Raw genomic sequence first — 18,288 nt, 5'->3', positions numbered from 1 at the left:
TTTTCTGTCTTCAGTTGCTGTTTTAAGAAACTGCAAGTACAGAAAAGCACCATTTCAAAGGGTTTTGACTTCTAGAAAACTGCATAGCAAATGGAACATGAACTTTCAAAGTGCTACAACTATCTCTAATTCAAACTCAGTCCAACTGAAGGAAGAGAAACAGTAATACTATTTACACAGATAAACTCTGGTTGGTACGTTGTCCTCTAACAGAAAAGTTTGAAAGCAAGTTCCAACAAACCCACAAGAAGAGCCACATCCATTTTGTAACCTATAATTTTTAAATATAACATTTTATTGCTTAGATGGTTTGATACAGAACAACTTTTACTTTTATTTTGAATTTGGAAGTACTGTACAACTGAATAAAAAGAGGAATAAAAGTACCAAAACAAATGTGTGATTCTCTGTTCATGTGGCATTAACCAGTCTTGTACACAATTCGTAGCAGCAGTTTAAGTTCCCTTTAGAAAAATATGAATTCAACACATTTATTACTGTTTCCTGCATGGGATGAAATCACCAGGATTAAACTTCCTTCGTGGATAGAGAAAGGAAAGAAAGGAGACACACAGAGAAGAGAGAAAATTATGAATCATTCTGAAAATGGAATCAGACTGTCACATAGCCCCGAAAAGTTATTTCAGAATAGCCTCAAACAAGGTTCTCTCTTTTTTTTTTCTTTTTCCTTTTTTTTTTTTTTGCGCTTTCACAGTCAAGTGCTTAATGTAGTGATTGAATTATCTCAATGTTTAGTCCATTGCAACTCAGGCAAAAGAATTTCAGAAGATCCTTTTTTTGTTTGTTTTTTGTTTTTTGTAAAAGCCCTGAGAGAGGAAAAAATAAAAAGATTCAAACAAAAATTGTATAGAGACAAATTAGCTGAACATGCAAACTAAAGCCTAAGATTCACCCATAGTTTAAACACATTATAAATTTCACAGTTTAATATTGGGGGAGGAGGGGAAACAAAAAACCCAACAACAGCAACAGTTCTCAGTCAAACTCAACTAATAAAAATGTCAATAAAATGTGGCAAGACCTTATACTCTACTAGGATATAGATAAAGGCTAAATAAAGCTTTAAATCAATAGTGATTATTGCTAGCAGATGTCCCGGCAGGCTGCTGGGAATTAATTACTTGCTACATTGTTCTGCAGCATATAGTTTAGTAATGGCTTCTCCCCCACAGTATTGCGCAGTTTAGTGTGGAGAGTTGCAAAAAAACAAAAACAAAAAAACAAACAACAAAAACCAAAAAATACCCAAAATAATAATAATAATTATTATAATTATAATAGTAATAACAATTTAAGGGATGTGTGAACTGGTTTTAATTAAGTAGAATGCACCTGGGTAGTTTTAAATGAATCATTGGTTCTGATTTATTCATCTATCTGGAGTTAACTTTGTTTCTGAACTGGTTCATACATCCCTATTAAAAAAAAAAATAGAAATCACATATACCTCAACCATTTTTTCTTATTCTATTTGCAAGAATATTACTCAAGAACGTTTTTCTTCCTTTGAATTCTGGACAGTTAGATTTCAGTCTCCAGAAATTTCGGAGAATTTTTTATATATATATATAGATATATATAGATATATATTATATAATATAGAATGGGTTTGAGGCCCACTTCCTCCATGTCTGATGAAAGCAGGAAAAGCGGCTCTGCAGGGGAAGGGAAGATCACAGTGCGGGCTGAGGGGGCTGAAGTGGTGGAATAGCACAGTGAGGCTCCGGCAATGCTAGTATGGCTCTGTCTGTCCCAGAAGTCATGACTGAAGGACAATTATCAAACAACAAAAACGACAACAAAAACAACGACAAAAAATGCTGAGCACTCCTAAAAATGCACAGCTACAGTAGGATACATTTTGCTTAACCCCTTAAATATTGGTGGCTGGAGTGTCACCTGTTGCCGGCAACAGGAGCCATAGGGAGAAATTCCAACTCCCAGCATTAAAGGGGTTAAATTATTGATATGAAATTTAGACACACACCTCAAGTCTTCAAGCATCAACCCCAAAATGTCAGGAAGAATTTTTTTTAATTTATTTTATTTATTTTTAACATGTCTTATATCTGTAGTTTTATTACCAGTAGTATTTTCTTGCTCTACAACATGACAGTAGCAAGATCACGGTAAGGCTCGCATTTCTTTCTTGCTTTCTTTCAACTGGAAGACTGAATAACTTTGCTCTTTAAGTAACACACGTTGTCACTGATGTGACTGCAACAAGATTAATATAGTACTTGCAGTGCCTTTCTTACGCACTCGGAGGGTCCTGCCATGACCCCTCTCTCGCACACTTCTTCTCCCAGGCCCCCCTCAACACGCGCGCACACACATGCACACACACTCACCCACACTCACACCCCACCACGCGTGAGATGTTCCCCTGTACATGTGTGATGATAACTTGCTGGCCTCCATTTGACTCTCCGGTCAGAGGAAGGGGTCCACTTAAAGTACAGTAGAAGAGCTGCAACATAAGAAGAGGAGTTGGTGAAAGCTTAAGTCAAAAACATTTAAAGAGGGGATCCAAGCTGCATTATACATCTGCGTGGGCAAATATTGCCCATTGGTTTCTGCTGACTGCAGAGAAAAGCGAACTGATGAATTTATAAAATAATAATAAAATAATAATATACTGAAGCAAATCAAACATATATAACAGCGGGTGCATAATTTCCATAGGTTACGTTGCTCTGTAACTCTTCTCTGTATACACACTCAGTCCACAATGGCCAGAAAAAAACCCTTGTAGCTAGAACACCACTTCTAATGCTGAAAAGTGGAAACAAGTATGAGGTTGAAACTCTTCGCGTTTCCTGCTTTTGGCTTGAACCACTTTGAACACCTTCAACTGCCACGTTGTTCATGCCTGGAACAGACTTAATGCTCCACCATGTGGCAAACACAAGAACATCTACTGAGAAAAAATAAAAAATAAAAAAAATCAACATCCCCTCTGCATTTCCTCTGACTATTTTGTATGAAATTCACATAATTTTCTTCCAGTTATTGGCTGTGGTATCCACGGGCCTCCCACCCCACTGCCCCCATTTCCAGCTCAGAGAACAAACACAGCGACTATCACAGATATACAAGAACAAGCTCACACACACCAATACAAAAGGTAACATTAATGCTTAAATGAAAAAGGTCCTCTCCAAATAATTCATTAAAATATTAAAAAAAATCATTTTTGAAAAAAATCTATGATACCAAAAGATCTAATAAAGTAGTAAGGCACTCAAATCAGTATATACTGTAGTCTCTTGCATTATTATACTGAAAGGCATATGGCACTGCATCCAGTCTGCCATACTCTCCCCACAGCTGTAAGGCTGCTCTTCCAAAACAAGACTCCAAAAACCTTGCTCTGCTGCTGGTTTTAGTTCGTGTGCTGGGCTGGGTCCAAACTGCGAGCAAGTCATTCAACCCCCAAGAGCTGAGGTGCACTGTCTGCAGAGGCAAGAATGTGATTCATGGGAGATTTTTTGTTGTGCATCTCCAGCAAGTCTTGAATGAAACCCGACGGTCTCTCGTGGTCGGAGCCACCCCGAGGTTCCTGGTCTTTTGCCGGTGGTTTCTGTGCGTTCTTGTTGGGCTCCGCGAGGCCAATGCCAGCCGTTCGCCCGCTTGGCCTCTCCTCTCTGCTGAGCGAGTTCTTGGCTGCACCGGCCAGGGACTCTTTTCGGCTTCTCGTGACAGACGAATGGCTACCAACACCCGCAGTGGAGTCGCACTCGTTTTCTGAGATGGGGTTAGTGCCACTGTGGCTAGACTCATTTTCGCTGTCTTCTCCACACCTCGACTGGGTCTCCTCCTTGTCGCTCTCCTTCCCGTGGTTTCGAGCATTTTTGACTTTCTGGTGTATGCGCTGGTGACGAACCAGGCTGTGTTTCAGAGTGAAGGTCCGTTCACAGGTTTGACATTTGTATGGTCTCTCGCCTAGAAGAGAATTAAAATCCGAAGTCAGCCATACGATCATAAATGCACTACTCTCTCGTTTCAAGCAGAGTAAGATGCTCTACACTTTGGAAATTCAGTAGCTTTATCAAACCTGGGTGTCACATTTATGCAAATTTTTTATTTCCATACTATCAAAACAGGTCACAGTATGCCAGGAAGTATACACAAAAGTCCTGGGACACAGATGAAAAAAACCAAGAACTAATTGTCTTGCGATTTCTCCAAACCTGATATGGCCCTACACGAAGGAGGGAGGAAGGCAGCAAGCCTCAGGTGCTTGTTAGCCTCCCACCTAGTTTAGTCAGCAAGTTTTCTGGAAGAAGTTTGCAGTTGTCCTCTGGAGCTTAACAGTATTTGCAAAACTAGCTGTCTGCGCTGCTACAGCAGCTTCTCTGGCAGCACCCCAAGGGTGTTCCTCATGACCGCTCAGCTCCCAGTATGGAGAGAGAAATGGTTCGAAATGCAAGGATAATGACACTGTCCAGATACTTGGGGTCAACAGCATTGAAAAATCAAACCAAACAGCATATGAGAAAACATCTCTCTTTCTCTTATATGCTGACAGACAGGTAAGCAGGAAACGCACAAGCTACTTAGTTAAGTAGAGGGAACCTGTCAAGAATTATCCTTGATACAGGAAAACACAATCTTCTTGTGAAGCAGAATGACCATGTCACTAAGTTTCAAAATGGAAACAAAGAGCCAGCTAAAGGACCTACATTTATCAGGCATCCATGGGACAAGGTAGGTGTACTGACCAAGTGAAAAACATATGCCTTGGGATTTTATATACACAGCTGTTTGTGTTCTTCAGCCAGCTGATTTTTTACTTGGATTTATGATAAGAACTACACGTGAAAGCACCTGAAAAGCTCCTTTAGGTCTGTTTGAGGAATGCTACTCTCAGTACAAAATTCTTCCTCTTACTTTGCAACACTAAGCTGCAGAACAGCTGCAGGCATCCCATGCTGTAATCAACAGGTAGTTTGCTCTTTTCTCAGAACCACTTTTTGTACCTGAAATGCTTGAATACTTTCCTAAACATTAACTCATTGAAAAACAAAGCAACCACTGCCCCACAGACAAAACTCCCCCAACCTCCCAACCAAGCAAAGAATACACTTGGGCAGTGCCCTAAGGTGGCACATGCCAGTGCTGCCTTACTGCCCTGATGAACTGCCCTGAAAATCCCACCCTGACTGTTTCATCTTGTGTTTCTGTTTGGAGCTATTAAAGATGGTTCAGTGGTGCAATTCCATCAAGATATCACCTTGCGCCAATGAACATACAGAACAAGACATTCGGGGCTAATTCCTCAGTTACAATAATGCTTTGGACAGTAAAAAGGCCTTAACATGGGAATGCACCTCTGCGCCAGGAGGTGTTTGAAGAGACAGCCTTCACCTGTACACAGCTCAGCTCTGAATGGCACAGGGCCATGGATCACCCCTGGTTGGGAAGGTGAGCCAAGAGCATCCCACAACCAAGTTCTGGGGAGCAGCCCGCTCTGTGCGAAGAAAACACTTTCAACCTGCTTTCCAGAGATGTCTTACACAGTCTCTGTCTGTGCACTTCAGCGTGCCCCAAATATTCCTTCTTCTGAGGCAAGGCATTCAAAAAACTTGCCAGAGGTATCTTTGAAAAAAACACGTCACAACCAAAAGAAAGCAATATTACATTCAGACAGCATTTTGTCAATAAATATGTCTGAATGAGTGGGAGGGAGGGAGGGAGGAGAGTCAACCCAGTGTTGAGACAAAACCCTCTGTGGAAAATGCTTTTAATTAAACAGTGGGGGTTGGTGGTATTTATGTTTCTTACATTTGAAGAAAGCACTGACCCAGGTTCCTATTCAACACCATTACATTCTTGGCTGAGACCCCCTTCAGCATCAAAGAAAGAGAAACAAACAAAACCATACTGATGAGACCTGCACATCTCAGCATACAATGAAAACATTTAAAGCGCATGGTAGGGCAACCTCCAAAGGTATGTAACAGAATCATTTTCGGGTAAAGCTCAATAGTTTAGGTATGTGAATCTTCCCAAGGCTTCTGAATTAGTATGAAAATAGGCACAAGAACGGGACCAATTCCTCATTTTACTTGTGGCTCAGCTCAGGATTTGACTCCTCAACGTCAGAAGCAAACAAGCCAGTTTTGCACTTCAGAGGTCAACATTTATGATTCAGGTGGGTAAAAAGTTTGATTACAGCACTTTTTAAAACAGTCTTCACTGTACTTATTAAACATCATCTTTATTACAGCAAAAAAATGTTGTACCCAAAGTTAATCACAAAGATATCACCTTCAACAGAGAACACCACCACAAAACATGAAAGATCAAAATGCACCGCTTTTCCCATTTCACTTGCAGGTGAAATGCATCATGGATGCATTGATAAGAACGAATAATTACTTCACCTTTGAGCTGGCTCACGACTTCATCTCCTTTGCTAAAAACTGAATTTCACATAAAGCAATCTCGCATATTTTAACTGCATAATCACGTCATTAAAGAAGCATTTTCTATCTGTATTCCACCTTCTCTGCCCAAGTTTGAGTGAAAAGCAGGATGCCAGTTGTAGCTTTGTCTTTCACTAAAGTAGCAGGCCAAGAAGCTCACCAGCACATTACTAATACCATACTTAGATAAGCAGACAAAAACAGACTCTCTCCCTCTCAGCTTTCGCTCAGTGAAAGTGCTATCATGTACTGCCATGATTCTCCACTGCTCAACAAAATACTGGGAAGAGGTCGACGAGCCATGCACACATAACAAGAAGGGGTTAAGAAATTGGACAGAACAACTGCACATGCATCTCCATACTTTCCCTGACCTCCAAATTCTGCAGCAGGCACAGGAGAAAATGGTTTGGGAACTGAAGATATGGCGATGCTGACTATTCCTGCTCCCTCAATATGCTTTGTATGCAGCATGGAGGATCAGAGCAGAGAAGGCACCTTAAGGATACTTGTAGGACTGAAAAAATGTCTCCCACCTCAAGCGCTAGCAGCAATCGTGCACCCACAAAGCAGATGCCTAAGTCTGGCAGCAGAGCAGATGCCTAAGTCTGGCAGCAGACCTGCTGGTAATCTGTTCTGCCCTGAATTCTCCTCTTACCTGTATGAGACCGCATGTGTCGCGTTAAATCTTGTAGAGACCAGAAACGCTTGGTGCACACAGTACAGACCTTCTTTCTTTTGTCTGCTTTTGCAGTACTCTTAGCCCCATCAGTCTTTGGTTTTTTGTCATCACTGCTCCTCTCAGTGGACTTTCTTTCTGTGCCTTCCCCCTCAGAGATGCTTTCGCTCTCTTCATTCTCCTTTCCTGTTGCCTCACAGTCCACAGGAGACTCCACCACCTTCAAGTCCATCGGAGACTCTTCCTGGTCAAGACCAGAGTCCTGCATCAGGGGAGCACCTGCATCATCCTGGATGCTTTTGCTTTCATCCTCGCTGCTTCTTTCATCCTTTCTGTCCTCACGAGTGTGGGCCTTTTTGTGACGGCTAAGAGTGCCAGCAAACTTGAAGGTTTTGCCACAAATGTCACAGGCATGTTTCTTTTCAGTCTGAGAACTGCTGCCTGCACTCTGGTCACTCTCTGCCAACTTGAAGTCCATTAACTTGCTGGCAAAATTGAGGTCAAGGCTTTTATTACTTACAGAATCTTCCTCAGGGCCTTCTTCATATTCATCTGCTTTTTCTTCTGCATCCTCTTCTCCTGGAGGGGAGTCAGCCTTGTGCTCCTCCTTGGGACTGCATTCACTCTCTGGTAGCTCTGTTACTTCCTCCGTCTGTTCCTTCTCGCAGGAGGTCAGGTCCAACACTTCATTTGCTGCAGCTAGTGTTTCCGCATCAGACTGGCTGTCTGCAAGCAAACAGAGAGAAGCTTTCAGTGGGACACTCTCCACTATGTCACAACAGTCAGCCTGTCCCTCCGCAAGGCTTCACCCAGGCTCACGGGCATTGCCTCTGATCAAGATCCCCATCTGTTTTGCTATCTATGGCCCAAGACAGTAACTTACAGTGAAAAGAGATCAAAACACCAGAGAACCCAATTAACAAGATCATTAAGTCTGTAATCATATGCCTTCTCTTCCAAAATACAGTTGTATTCTTCAGACAGATTCTTGAAGTGTAATATTATCACTTTTACCAGAGAACACAAAATGTTGAGACACCAAAGATGATGAGCTGAGTTCACTAATATTAAAAATGCACTGTACCAAAGATACAAAGATGTGTTATTTATAAACTCATGTACTGATATAGATGGAAGCAATATACATCCATATATTAATAAAGCTAGCTTAGAAACCATAAGTAGCTGGAAATATTTTTCAAATGGAACGTAAAGGCCTCATGAAACAAATTGGTGCAATTAAATGTTAAAGGTTATAACAGACAGTAACACAAAGCATAGTTAAAAAAATTGGTCATATATCATATAAGCAGAAAGATGCAGAAGTTTGTTCACATGTGGGCCTTTGACACACACTATCTGACACCACATTGGAACCAAAATATAAGGCCAAGGCGTGATAAATGGCATCCCTCACTGTTTCACAATTCCTCCAACAAGCAGGCAAAAAATACCTAAGATGTCCATCTTAACGACCTCCTCCCTGCTCTTATCAGTTTGTTGCATTAACATTGCTGAAGACATAACATGTGTTCAAAAAAGTAAAACAGATAAGGCATTTAAGGCAAACAAAGGAGCAGAGCTGTACCTCTTCCAAGTTCTATACAAATAGTGTATGTGTAAATAGGAAATAAGCTGGACTGGATCTAGAGGCTAAAACTGACAATGAGGCATGGCGTGTAACTGCATCCCTGGTGCCACTTTCCAGCCACCATTCCAGGACATGAGCTTAGCAAGTGGTGCTTTCTGAAAGCTGAACCTTTTCTTGCTTTAAGTCCTCTCTCCCACTCCCTTCTTGTTGACAGCACGCAGCCAAAGCACTGCACAGCTAATGGGCATTTTTGCATTCATCTGCAAGCCCAGGAGCTGCTTAGTAACTATAGGGATTTAGAAACTCTAGTAGGACTGTTCAAGTTCTCCAGCTGACATAAACAGCACAACATGTGCCTGTTTCAGAACTGCCTAGATTTCCTATTACAAGCCTTTCATAAGGAAGAAGTAATTACAGAAGATAAGAAAATAGTTCTCAAACACTTAGTAGTTTGAAACTTATTCTTACAACATAACCTGCATTGACCCCATCTCCTTGCACAAGTGATAATACACAGCCATTAGAGAAATGTCAAAGCTAAGCAGTGTTTCCAGCAATTATGTACCGCCACTTAAGAGAGCATAATCCTCAATACACTTTTTGGGGGAGGGAGGAAAGGGGGAAGAAAGGGGAAGTGACCTGTCCAAAAGACAAAAAACAAAAACCTCACCTTTTAATCAAAACAGATCAGTTTACAGAGACACTGAATTACACAAAAGTTTTCCACAAAGTTCATTGCTCATCTAATTATCCACCCATTAAAGCATGTAACTGAGCCATAATCTGTGCGTAATGCTAGAGAATTTGAGGATGCAGGTATCTGAAAAGAGAGGTTACCTACAAGTGTCCTATAAATTTGCATTTGAATTCTGTATTTTGACACACTGCTGATCTGTTAGACATATTGAGGCAAAAATTAAAAGAAAGTCATTATAAACAAAAAGAGCTCCTTTCTAGAAATCAAGCTGAAATACCAAAGCAAAATAATTAAGGGGAAGCATGGTTTTACAACTCAGAGAAACACAAGATAGACATATATTAGAAGTGGGACTTGCAAAAATGTGCTTGGTTACACGCATGTAGCAGCATCTTGTGGCTGATGTTGTAGGCAAGGGAGCAAATTCAGAACTCCAAATCCAGGACATACCTATATGGGTGAAACATTTAAAAAAGAAGCACTTCTTAAGGATTATATCAGCCATTCATCTGCATTTGAGTCTCAGTTTCTGCTGATTTCATAACCCAGCCTAGCCTTTAGCGGCCAAGTCTATTATAACCCTATCCCCTTTGTTAAGCTTAATAAAAGCAATTATACATGAGACCCCTAATTTTTAAGCAACACGGTGCTGGTTTTCCAAAGTATGAAAGAAACAACAAAAAAACAGCAATGAGAAGCAGTAAGAGTTATGGCACGTACATCACAGCCTGCCTTCCTCTTCCACACATTTTGGGGGCAAGAGCAGCACGTCTCTGTCTCTCCAGAAATGCCTCATCTCTGCCCCAGAGATTGGATGAAAGGAAGGATGAAATCACAGTCTACGTGACTCCATGCTGCTCCCCAAAGGGTATTTTGCCCTTTCCTGGCCACCCACTGCTGCCCCAGCCCTTGCCTGGCCCAAACATTCATGGAACCACACAGAAAACTGGATCTTTTTCACCTGAGTATGGATTTACGTTGGACTGAAGCGCCACATAATCATGACTTCATTTAGGGTATGTCAAGACAGGAGGCAAACGACAGGGCAGTGGAGTTTCCATCCCAGCAGCCTACAGTTCCTACCATCAGAGAAACGTCTGGAAACAACAGACGAAAAGACAAAACTGGAGCACTGAAGTGGCTCTGAGGCACAAAGATCTTGAAGTGGCACCAACAGAAAGCACCTACAACTGCTGCTGCTGCCGTTCCCATCGGTGGGCTGGGAGCCGGGACTTGCCCCCAGCAAGTTGGGTGACATCTCCTGGCTGGCCGAGCCACCCCGTCCTCAGTGAGACCAGGAACACCGGAGCTGCTGTGAACATGCCCGTGAGCAAACGCACGCTAGACCGATCAAAGACGGACTGCAAGTGAAGCAAGGAGGGGGGTTTCATTAGGGAGAAGGGCCGGGACCGATGATGTCTTCTGTTAGGATGGAGAAGAGTGAAGAGCATGAGGAGACTGAGATGGAGGGAGCTCCTACTTCATTGTCTCAGGAGTGGTGTTTTGTGATCTCTTTGCTGCCCAAATGCAAGACAGCGGATGCAGAATTCATTGGCTTTTCAAACGGGAAGTATTGGGAGCAAAAGAGAGGGGAATATGCATCAGTGGTACTCAAAAGGGAATTAGCTCAAGAAGAGCAAGCCAAAACTAGAAAGTTTTTTTTTTCAAAATACCCAAGCACAACACCCACATCAACTTCTAAGTTCAACATGTATAGAAAGCACCCACTCTGAATGATTTCCCTTTTTGCTCCTTATTTTTGTTAAGTTTTCCTTATCCTACTTCCAGTATTTCCAAAAAATCATTTTTCCTATAGTTTACTCATCCTTCAGTTAATCACACCCAATCTCTATCCCCTTTTTACCTTTTGAATTTTCTCCCCACCATATCCTGGGGCCCCTTCTCAGCTGTTATTCTGTTCTTGAGTGGTTGGCCCACAATTACATTTTTCTGTGCTAGAGAGATACAATCCACCACCACATAGGTCGTCTACAGATAAATGACATCACCTTACTAGCATAAGTAAATGGATGAGGCTGACATCAAGAAAATGAACATGAATTTTAAAACAACAGGCATTCATGAAGGGCAAAGACCACTCTGGGCACCAGAAGCACAGATAGGCACCCGCACATTCTCTTCCAAAACTGGCTCACCACCACAGAATGAATACATTCAAAATTCAGATACAAATTTAGGCAGGAATGTGTTAAAATGTGTACATGCCTGGGTAAGTGCTCTTCTTTCTTACCTGCACAAACTAGACCTGCTGTTTTTTTTCTAAGAAAGAGTTTCACAGGCCCTTATGAAACTTCATGCATATCATAAAATGGCAGTTCCCGACTAGTTGAGCTACTCTGTGGTTACCCCCAACCTGTATGGTTGGTTTCACAGCTGGTAAAAAAGCTATCTGCTTTGCACAAAACCAGACTATTTGGGGATGGGTGAGAAGCAACCCTGCTCTGCTGCAGACAAACAGGAATAGCAGCATGGGAGTCAGGAAGGTGTGTGGGAAACGCGACTGTCGCGGAGGCAGCCACATCAGGTCCTGTCTGGGATTTCTCCCACACTGCAAGGGAAGTCTGGCATTGGCAATTACCCTATCCGCTCCAGTGGAGTGTAGGCTTGCTCTGCACTACTGTTTTTCCAGCTTACCTGAGTAATACCTGTAGCAACAGAAAACTCAGCTGGCCACACAGCTCTAGTAGACTCGACCATACTTTACACTGGGAGAAGGATTTTGACTGAGCCTTCAGACCTGGGCAAATATCCCTCCAAACAGACCAAGCTCCACTCAGACTGGTAATTCTTGTTTCCAGAATTTATGGCTCCAGAATTGCACTGATTTACAATGCAGACAGAGCAACCACTTGCATCTAGGAGACGAGGAAGACAGGGTGCACGGGAAAGGCCTTCCATTTCTTTCACCCTTTTCTATCTTTCACTTATTAAGATTGCAAAATGCTTTCCAACCTGTTTGTCATCCCACAAATATTTACACCTCAGGCAGATAGTTTTGGTCCTAAAAGCCTACTTGCAAAGAATATTCCAAATAGCGCAATAGCAAGCGCAGAAGACAAGAGCAGATTGCCCCTTTGCAAAAGCCCCTGCCCTTTTTTTTTCTTTCCCCTTTTTTAGCCACCAAACCTCAATTTAGGAGAAGGCTGGGAGCAGCACACATAACTTTGTCATAGAAAACTTTACTTTGTGTTATTCCTCTGAAGTTTCACAAGCAAGAGTGAGAAGGTGACACTATTTGAGGATGTCAAGTCTGACACCAGCTTTGACACAAGAATCAAAGAATATATAGCAAGGAACTGTAAAAGAGAGAGAAGAGACAACCAGGGATGTAAGGACATAAGGAGAAAGGCAACATGAAAAAACTGAATGAAGCTCAGCTGCTGCCTCTTAAACTTCTGGGAAAAAATGAACTTCTCAGGAGAGATATTCATAAGCAAAACCTCAAGGTCTCCATCTTAGAATGCAAAAACTTTTTCTCTTGCATGAAAGAAACCACTATATAGTTGTAGCCAAAATCATTCTTCCTCCAAACTGTGGAAAGAAAAGTCTATTTTACTGAAGTCTATTTATAATTCAAGTTGTAGCTTTCAGTCAGCCTAGTCAGAACATCCTTCTTAATCTTTCAAGGGTGGCAAGAAGAAAAAGAAGAGTAAATTACTTTCCTGCATACACTAACAAAATTATCAACAGAGACACTGAACATGGAAAGTTTCAGATAAAAGAGCAGATACAGATCAAGGCGGGGAGGTTGCTGGTTTGATTCTGTTTTGGGTTTGGGGTTTTTTTTTTTTTGGAATTAAGATGGAATAGAGACCAGAGCTTGAGATGTTAAAAAGTTATTACATAAAATAGGGTGTTGCAGTGGAAATTATTTTGTGACTTTAAAGCAAGTGTTTATTGCCAAACATTCCTGAGATCCCAAGAGAAGTGGTAGAAAACCCATCACATTAACGATTCTCCCAACTGGCACATACAGAGCACTGGAAATGAATGTTGTAGAAGCAGTTGACACTATCACTCAGATGAGCTAAACATTTAATATTTTCCCTACATTCACTGAAATAACCCCAGCTATTCTTATATTTTACAACAGGGGCAGCCTCCACTAGGTGGTAGCATTCTAGTAATCTTGGTACCTTTTTTAACCACTCATACAATGAATAGCTTCTACTTCCATCCACAACTTGGAGAACATCTTTCCAACTTGAAGAGGCACCTCACAAAAAATGTTGTGTTATTTTTGCCCATTTTTATTATAAACACACTACATCGTAAAATTCAGCCACCTCTATTACATCACACACACAAAGTTAAATATCTAATTGGCTCACATTTAGGGGGCTTCAGTCACATCTGCAAGACCCCTGAAATGAATAACTCTGGGGAAAAAGGAGAACAAACAATTCTGGGAAAAAAAAAGAGCTATTAAACAAAATAGCTAGTTTAAGATAAAACCCAGACAGATAGCACCACACTGTTTGCCTTTGACACAAGTTCTGATCATCCAGTACCTTCAAGCGAGCAGCTCAGCTCCATGACACAAACAGAGCTGCTGAGGACTAGATCTGATTACATCGAGCTAGTGGAAATCTGCATTTGAACTGGGGGGAAAAAAAAGCCTAGAGACTGTCAGCCTACAATGAATTGCACCATTATGTATCAGAAAGGCAGTTGTATGCAGAGTTGGTAATATAGTCAGTAAGTTATACATCCACTTAGTATTTTCTAAACAACATCTCTAGCTCTCAGGTCAACTTTACGGCTCTTCCATTTGCCACTCGCCCTAACGGCAAACAACCCTTACCTTACCGTGAGCCATGGCTCTGAAGTCGCTATTACACTTTGCCTGACAGAGAAAACGCAGTTTCAAGCCCTTTGTCCTCTAGGAAATAACCACAAATGTAGTTCAGAGGTGCAGACTGCTACAACAGTTTGAAAAACAAAAAGTCCTCCACTATAATCAGGGCTCACATGATTTCTGAACGGATCACAGGGTGGCAGATTTCTAGAGCAAAGATGAATTCTGCTAAACGCTAATTGGAAAATTCACTGTTAAGTATACTTACTTTGTAAATATCTGCCTAGTTAGCACAGAGCAGCCATTTCTGATTCTCCCACATTAGGGGCAAGCCTCTTTAAGAAAGGGATCTCTCCTTAGGAAAGTGCCTCTTGGTATTACATAACAGATAATCCCTTACCCCATTCCCATCCCACAGCTCTCCTCCCTCAACTATATTTCGTTGCAAGAAAGTAGAATTCAGAAAGCCCTAAGGAGACAAAGGCAGAGTTGCCTTAATGTGATGAAAGTGGGCGATTCATTAAGTTGCTCCACAGTTTATTTCTAGTCCTCTCCTCCAGTACAAGCCTCCCCCAGTCCAACTGCTGTTAGCCCCTTCTTCCGGGTGAGACTGTCTCCATTTATTTCAGGTACATTTGGCAGATTACTCTCTTTTGCCCCATGAAGCAAGGACACGCACAACTCCCATCACTTATACAGACTCCCTGTCTCTGAATCCTATTAAAAACCACCATCCTGTTTTTTGTTTTGTTTTAAAACAAGACCAAAAGAAACCCTCTATAAACTTGTTCCCCATGACACTCTATTGAATTGCACTTCCTGTCTTACACCTCATCTTAAAGCCTTCCTCTTTGCTTAGTTTATGGTTGACCAAACACCATCCAAGCATCCCCCTTCACTCCCTTTACTTTCGGCATACAGTGAAATCTGGACTATTTGCTTCCAAGTACAGCCCTTGCAAGGACTCTGCATGTGAGCCTCAACCATGCTATTCACCCACCTTTTAAAACTGGCACTGAAAGAGAAGTGACCCCATTTTAAACTGAACCACAGTTTCAAATTGTAAATTACTTCCACTGATTTTGAAATCCGTTTTTCTTGGACAATGGAGGGAGACCACAAGTCCGAAGCTGTTGAATGATTTCGGACTGTGATTAAACACCACTTGGCAAAGCCTGTTAAAAACACTAAGCTGTGCTTTAAAATGCACATGGTAACTATAACAGTATAGGATCTGGGCTCCTTCCTTGCTTTCTAAGGCTGCTGTTTGAAGATACAAAGCATTTGACAGCAAAGCCAATTTCAACAGCATCTGTCCCTCAACGCCTCCCAGGAAATGTTGCCAACTCCACATCTCAGCTGCATTAATGTGCTCTTTTAGGCCTGTACCACAAGCCAGATCCAGGAACTGATCTAACAAATGCAGGTCCCTCCCCTTGCCCTTGTCGTTTTTTGGGCAGCTGGGTCAGTTACAACTGTGAGGATGAACAGCCGGGACAGGTCAAGCCAGTACGGCCAAGAAGCGCTTTGTATTATCCAACCGTGGCCCACGGCTCTGTCTGCGGGGGGCAGGTCCAACCACCCTGACCAGCCCAACGCAGCTGAACACAAGCGCTAAGGACAACATTTATGTTCCAACAAAATCCTACCCATCCTCCGTGCCACGCCAGGGCTCTCCTGAGCAGCTTTGCAAGCACTTTCGTTCTCGCCCCGCTGCTTAGCCGAGCTGCGCCACAGTCCCTGTGACTGCAAAGAGAGTTTGCAATAACCCCGATTAGGGCGTTTTTTTTTTCATTTCGTTGTAAAGGTTGAAGAAGATGAGCAAGTTCAGAGTCCTTTCCGCACACTTTTGTTCTGCAAGGGGATCATGTTATAACATGAGTCTTCCTCTCTCACGCTGTAACCATCTGTTGTCTGCATAGGCAGGATCAGCCCACGTGACACGCCAGATACCATGCTACAGACCTGCGAACGTAAGGGCTGTTAACATGGTAACAAGACAACCTTGTCTCATCATGATAGGCAAGATCAAATCATGTTGTAACATGCCAGCATGGCAGATTTTAATGCCAGACTAGTACTGAGACCTGTATTACTACGTTTGAATCACTACAGTGCAACCTGCCATATTTAAAAAAATAAAAGGGGGGGGAGGCCATGAAGACAGAAGACATCCCCAAACAAATGGAAGTTTAAAAATATTAAAGAAAATACCTTCTGTATACTTTCATGCAGTTTGATCAGCTGTCATACTGAGGTTGAGTGTAACAACTGATTTCTAGCTTTAACTATGCTGACGCGCACAGCCAAGTTCTTGCTGCTTTTAGAATCATTACTTCAACAACTCTTTTATGAGACCTACTCAAATTGACACAACTTACTCTGTCTTCCTCCGAGGTGTGAACGCCTTACAACAATGGCTCCCTTGTACAAACACTTTTCAGGCAAGGGACACGTACAACCATCTGCTGAGCTTCCTTCTTAGGTCTATTGCATTTAGTCAGCACAAAGAAATACTGAATTACTATATTTGCCCTTGGTTCCATGTCAGCTTGTCCCTTCTGACTAACTGCCACTCTAAATGCCACTAAATGTCCAAAATAAAGCCTTGCATGATCTGACAATGAACCTGCTTCTCTGCAAAACTCACAAAACTTGAGGGGGCAAAAAGATGGCACACGAGCTTCAGTGCAGATAAATGTAAGGTAAAGTATCTCCAGAAAAATAATCTAAATCATGCCTAGGTGATGTTGAACTTGGAACTGGCAGTTCCAATGCAGGCAAGAGATCTAGGAGCCAGCGATGACAGCTCGCCGAGATCACTGGCTCAGCCTGCAGTAGCAGCCAAAATAGAGCCAAAAAATGCTGGGCACCATCAGCAAAGGTACTGAGAACAAGCAAAAGGGTGTCACTTTGCAGCTATGTAAAGCCTCGGTGTGCCCTCATTTCAAGCTGTGTATGCATTTCTGGTCTCCACATCTCAGGAAGGACCTAGTGGAGCTAGAGAAGGCACACAGGAGGGCAGCCAAATCAATCCAAGTGATAGGGCAGCTGCCTTGGGAGGAGACACAAGAAAGACTCAGGATCCTCATTTTGGAGGGGAGAAGGCTAAAGAAGGGAAGCTGGGAAATGACCAAGGTTTATGAATCATTAAGGCAGCAGAGAAGGTGAACACAGAACTACTACTCACCAAATCCTGCAATACTACAACTGAGGGGGATTCACTGAAACAAGCAGGGGATCAGCTTAAAACAGATTTTAAAAAGTAGTTCCTTACACAGCAGGTAATGGACTCCTGGAGCCTGATACCAGATGAGGTTGGAGGCAGACAGTATCAGCAGGTTCAAAAAGCTATTAGAGAGACTCTCAGACAACAGGTCTATAAACAATACTAAAGGGAACAGGCAGGGATGTACTCCCTAACATCCAACCCTATGCAGCAGTGGTGGATGCTGGCAGGACATAACAGGAGCCGGCTGATAGATGTGGCCAGGCTCACAGCTTTTCCTAACCAGCATATCCCACTGATGCCACCAGAGACAGAATACTTGGCTGGACAGACCACTGCGCTAACGTAGCAGGGCATTTCTTAAGCTTTGCTTGTCTACAGCGTCCAGTCAGATTAAACACACCTTGGTCTTTTTATTCTGAACAATCTGAAAAAAAAACTACCTGTGCTATCAGGAGATCCAGCATCCCTTTCTTTAGACTGGGGGATAAGCCTGTTTCTTCTCAGGGAGCAGCTGGCAACTCCATGTTTGCGCAAGAAGTGGCGTTCACAGTTAGATTTGGTAGAAAAGAAGACACCACATTTTTGACAGGGGAAGGGCTTCTGACCTGAAGCAGGAAAAAAAAATACATTTATCTGTTCTCCTAATGTGTGGTAAGAGACTTTGGGTGTTTGTTCCTTCCCTCCCTTACCTCCTCCCTCCCCTTCTGAGTCACGTGGTCACTAACCTCTAAGAACAACCTGTCACAACCAAAGTTTTGTCCTTTTCTGTTTCAATGGAAAAAGCCCTCTCGGCTCCCTGGTCAAAGGTGACCAGCTAT

The 18,288-nt window shown here is 42.4% G+C and overlaps 1 protein-coding gene across 2 annotated transcripts in view; it reads right to left on the bottom strand.

Annotated features, from left to right (window-relative positions):
- Positions 1-262: 262 nt before the first annotated feature.
- RREB1 (ras responsive element binding protein 1) overlaps positions 263-18,288 on the bottom strand; it is a 68,748-nt gene continuing 50,722 nt past the window's right edge. Inside the window, exons 8-10 of one of the 2 annotated variants that reach the window (XM_067290829.1) lie at positions 7,652-7,857; positions 7,111-7,375; positions 263-3,966 (exon numbers count right to left, since the gene is read on the bottom strand). In XM_067290829.1, the coding sequence (XP_067146930.1) occupies positions 3,446-3,966; positions 7,111-7,375; positions 7,652-7,857 (992 nt within the window). In that variant the 3' untranslated portion in view covers positions 263-3,445. Of the gene's footprint in view, positions 3,967-7,110; positions 7,858-18,288 lie in introns of both variants that reach the window. The other variant, XM_013941827.2, reaches the window with a different exon arrangement.

The sequence above is a fragment of the Apteryx mantelli genome, chromosome 2 (assembly GCF_036417845.1).
Source record: "Apteryx mantelli isolate bAptMan1 chromosome 2, bAptMan1.hap1, whole genome shotgun sequence".
Taxonomy (NCBI): Eukaryota; Metazoa; Chordata; class Aves; order Apterygiformes; family Apterygidae; genus Apteryx; species Apteryx mantelli.
This window is presented reverse-complemented; position numbering and strand designations above follow the sequence as displayed.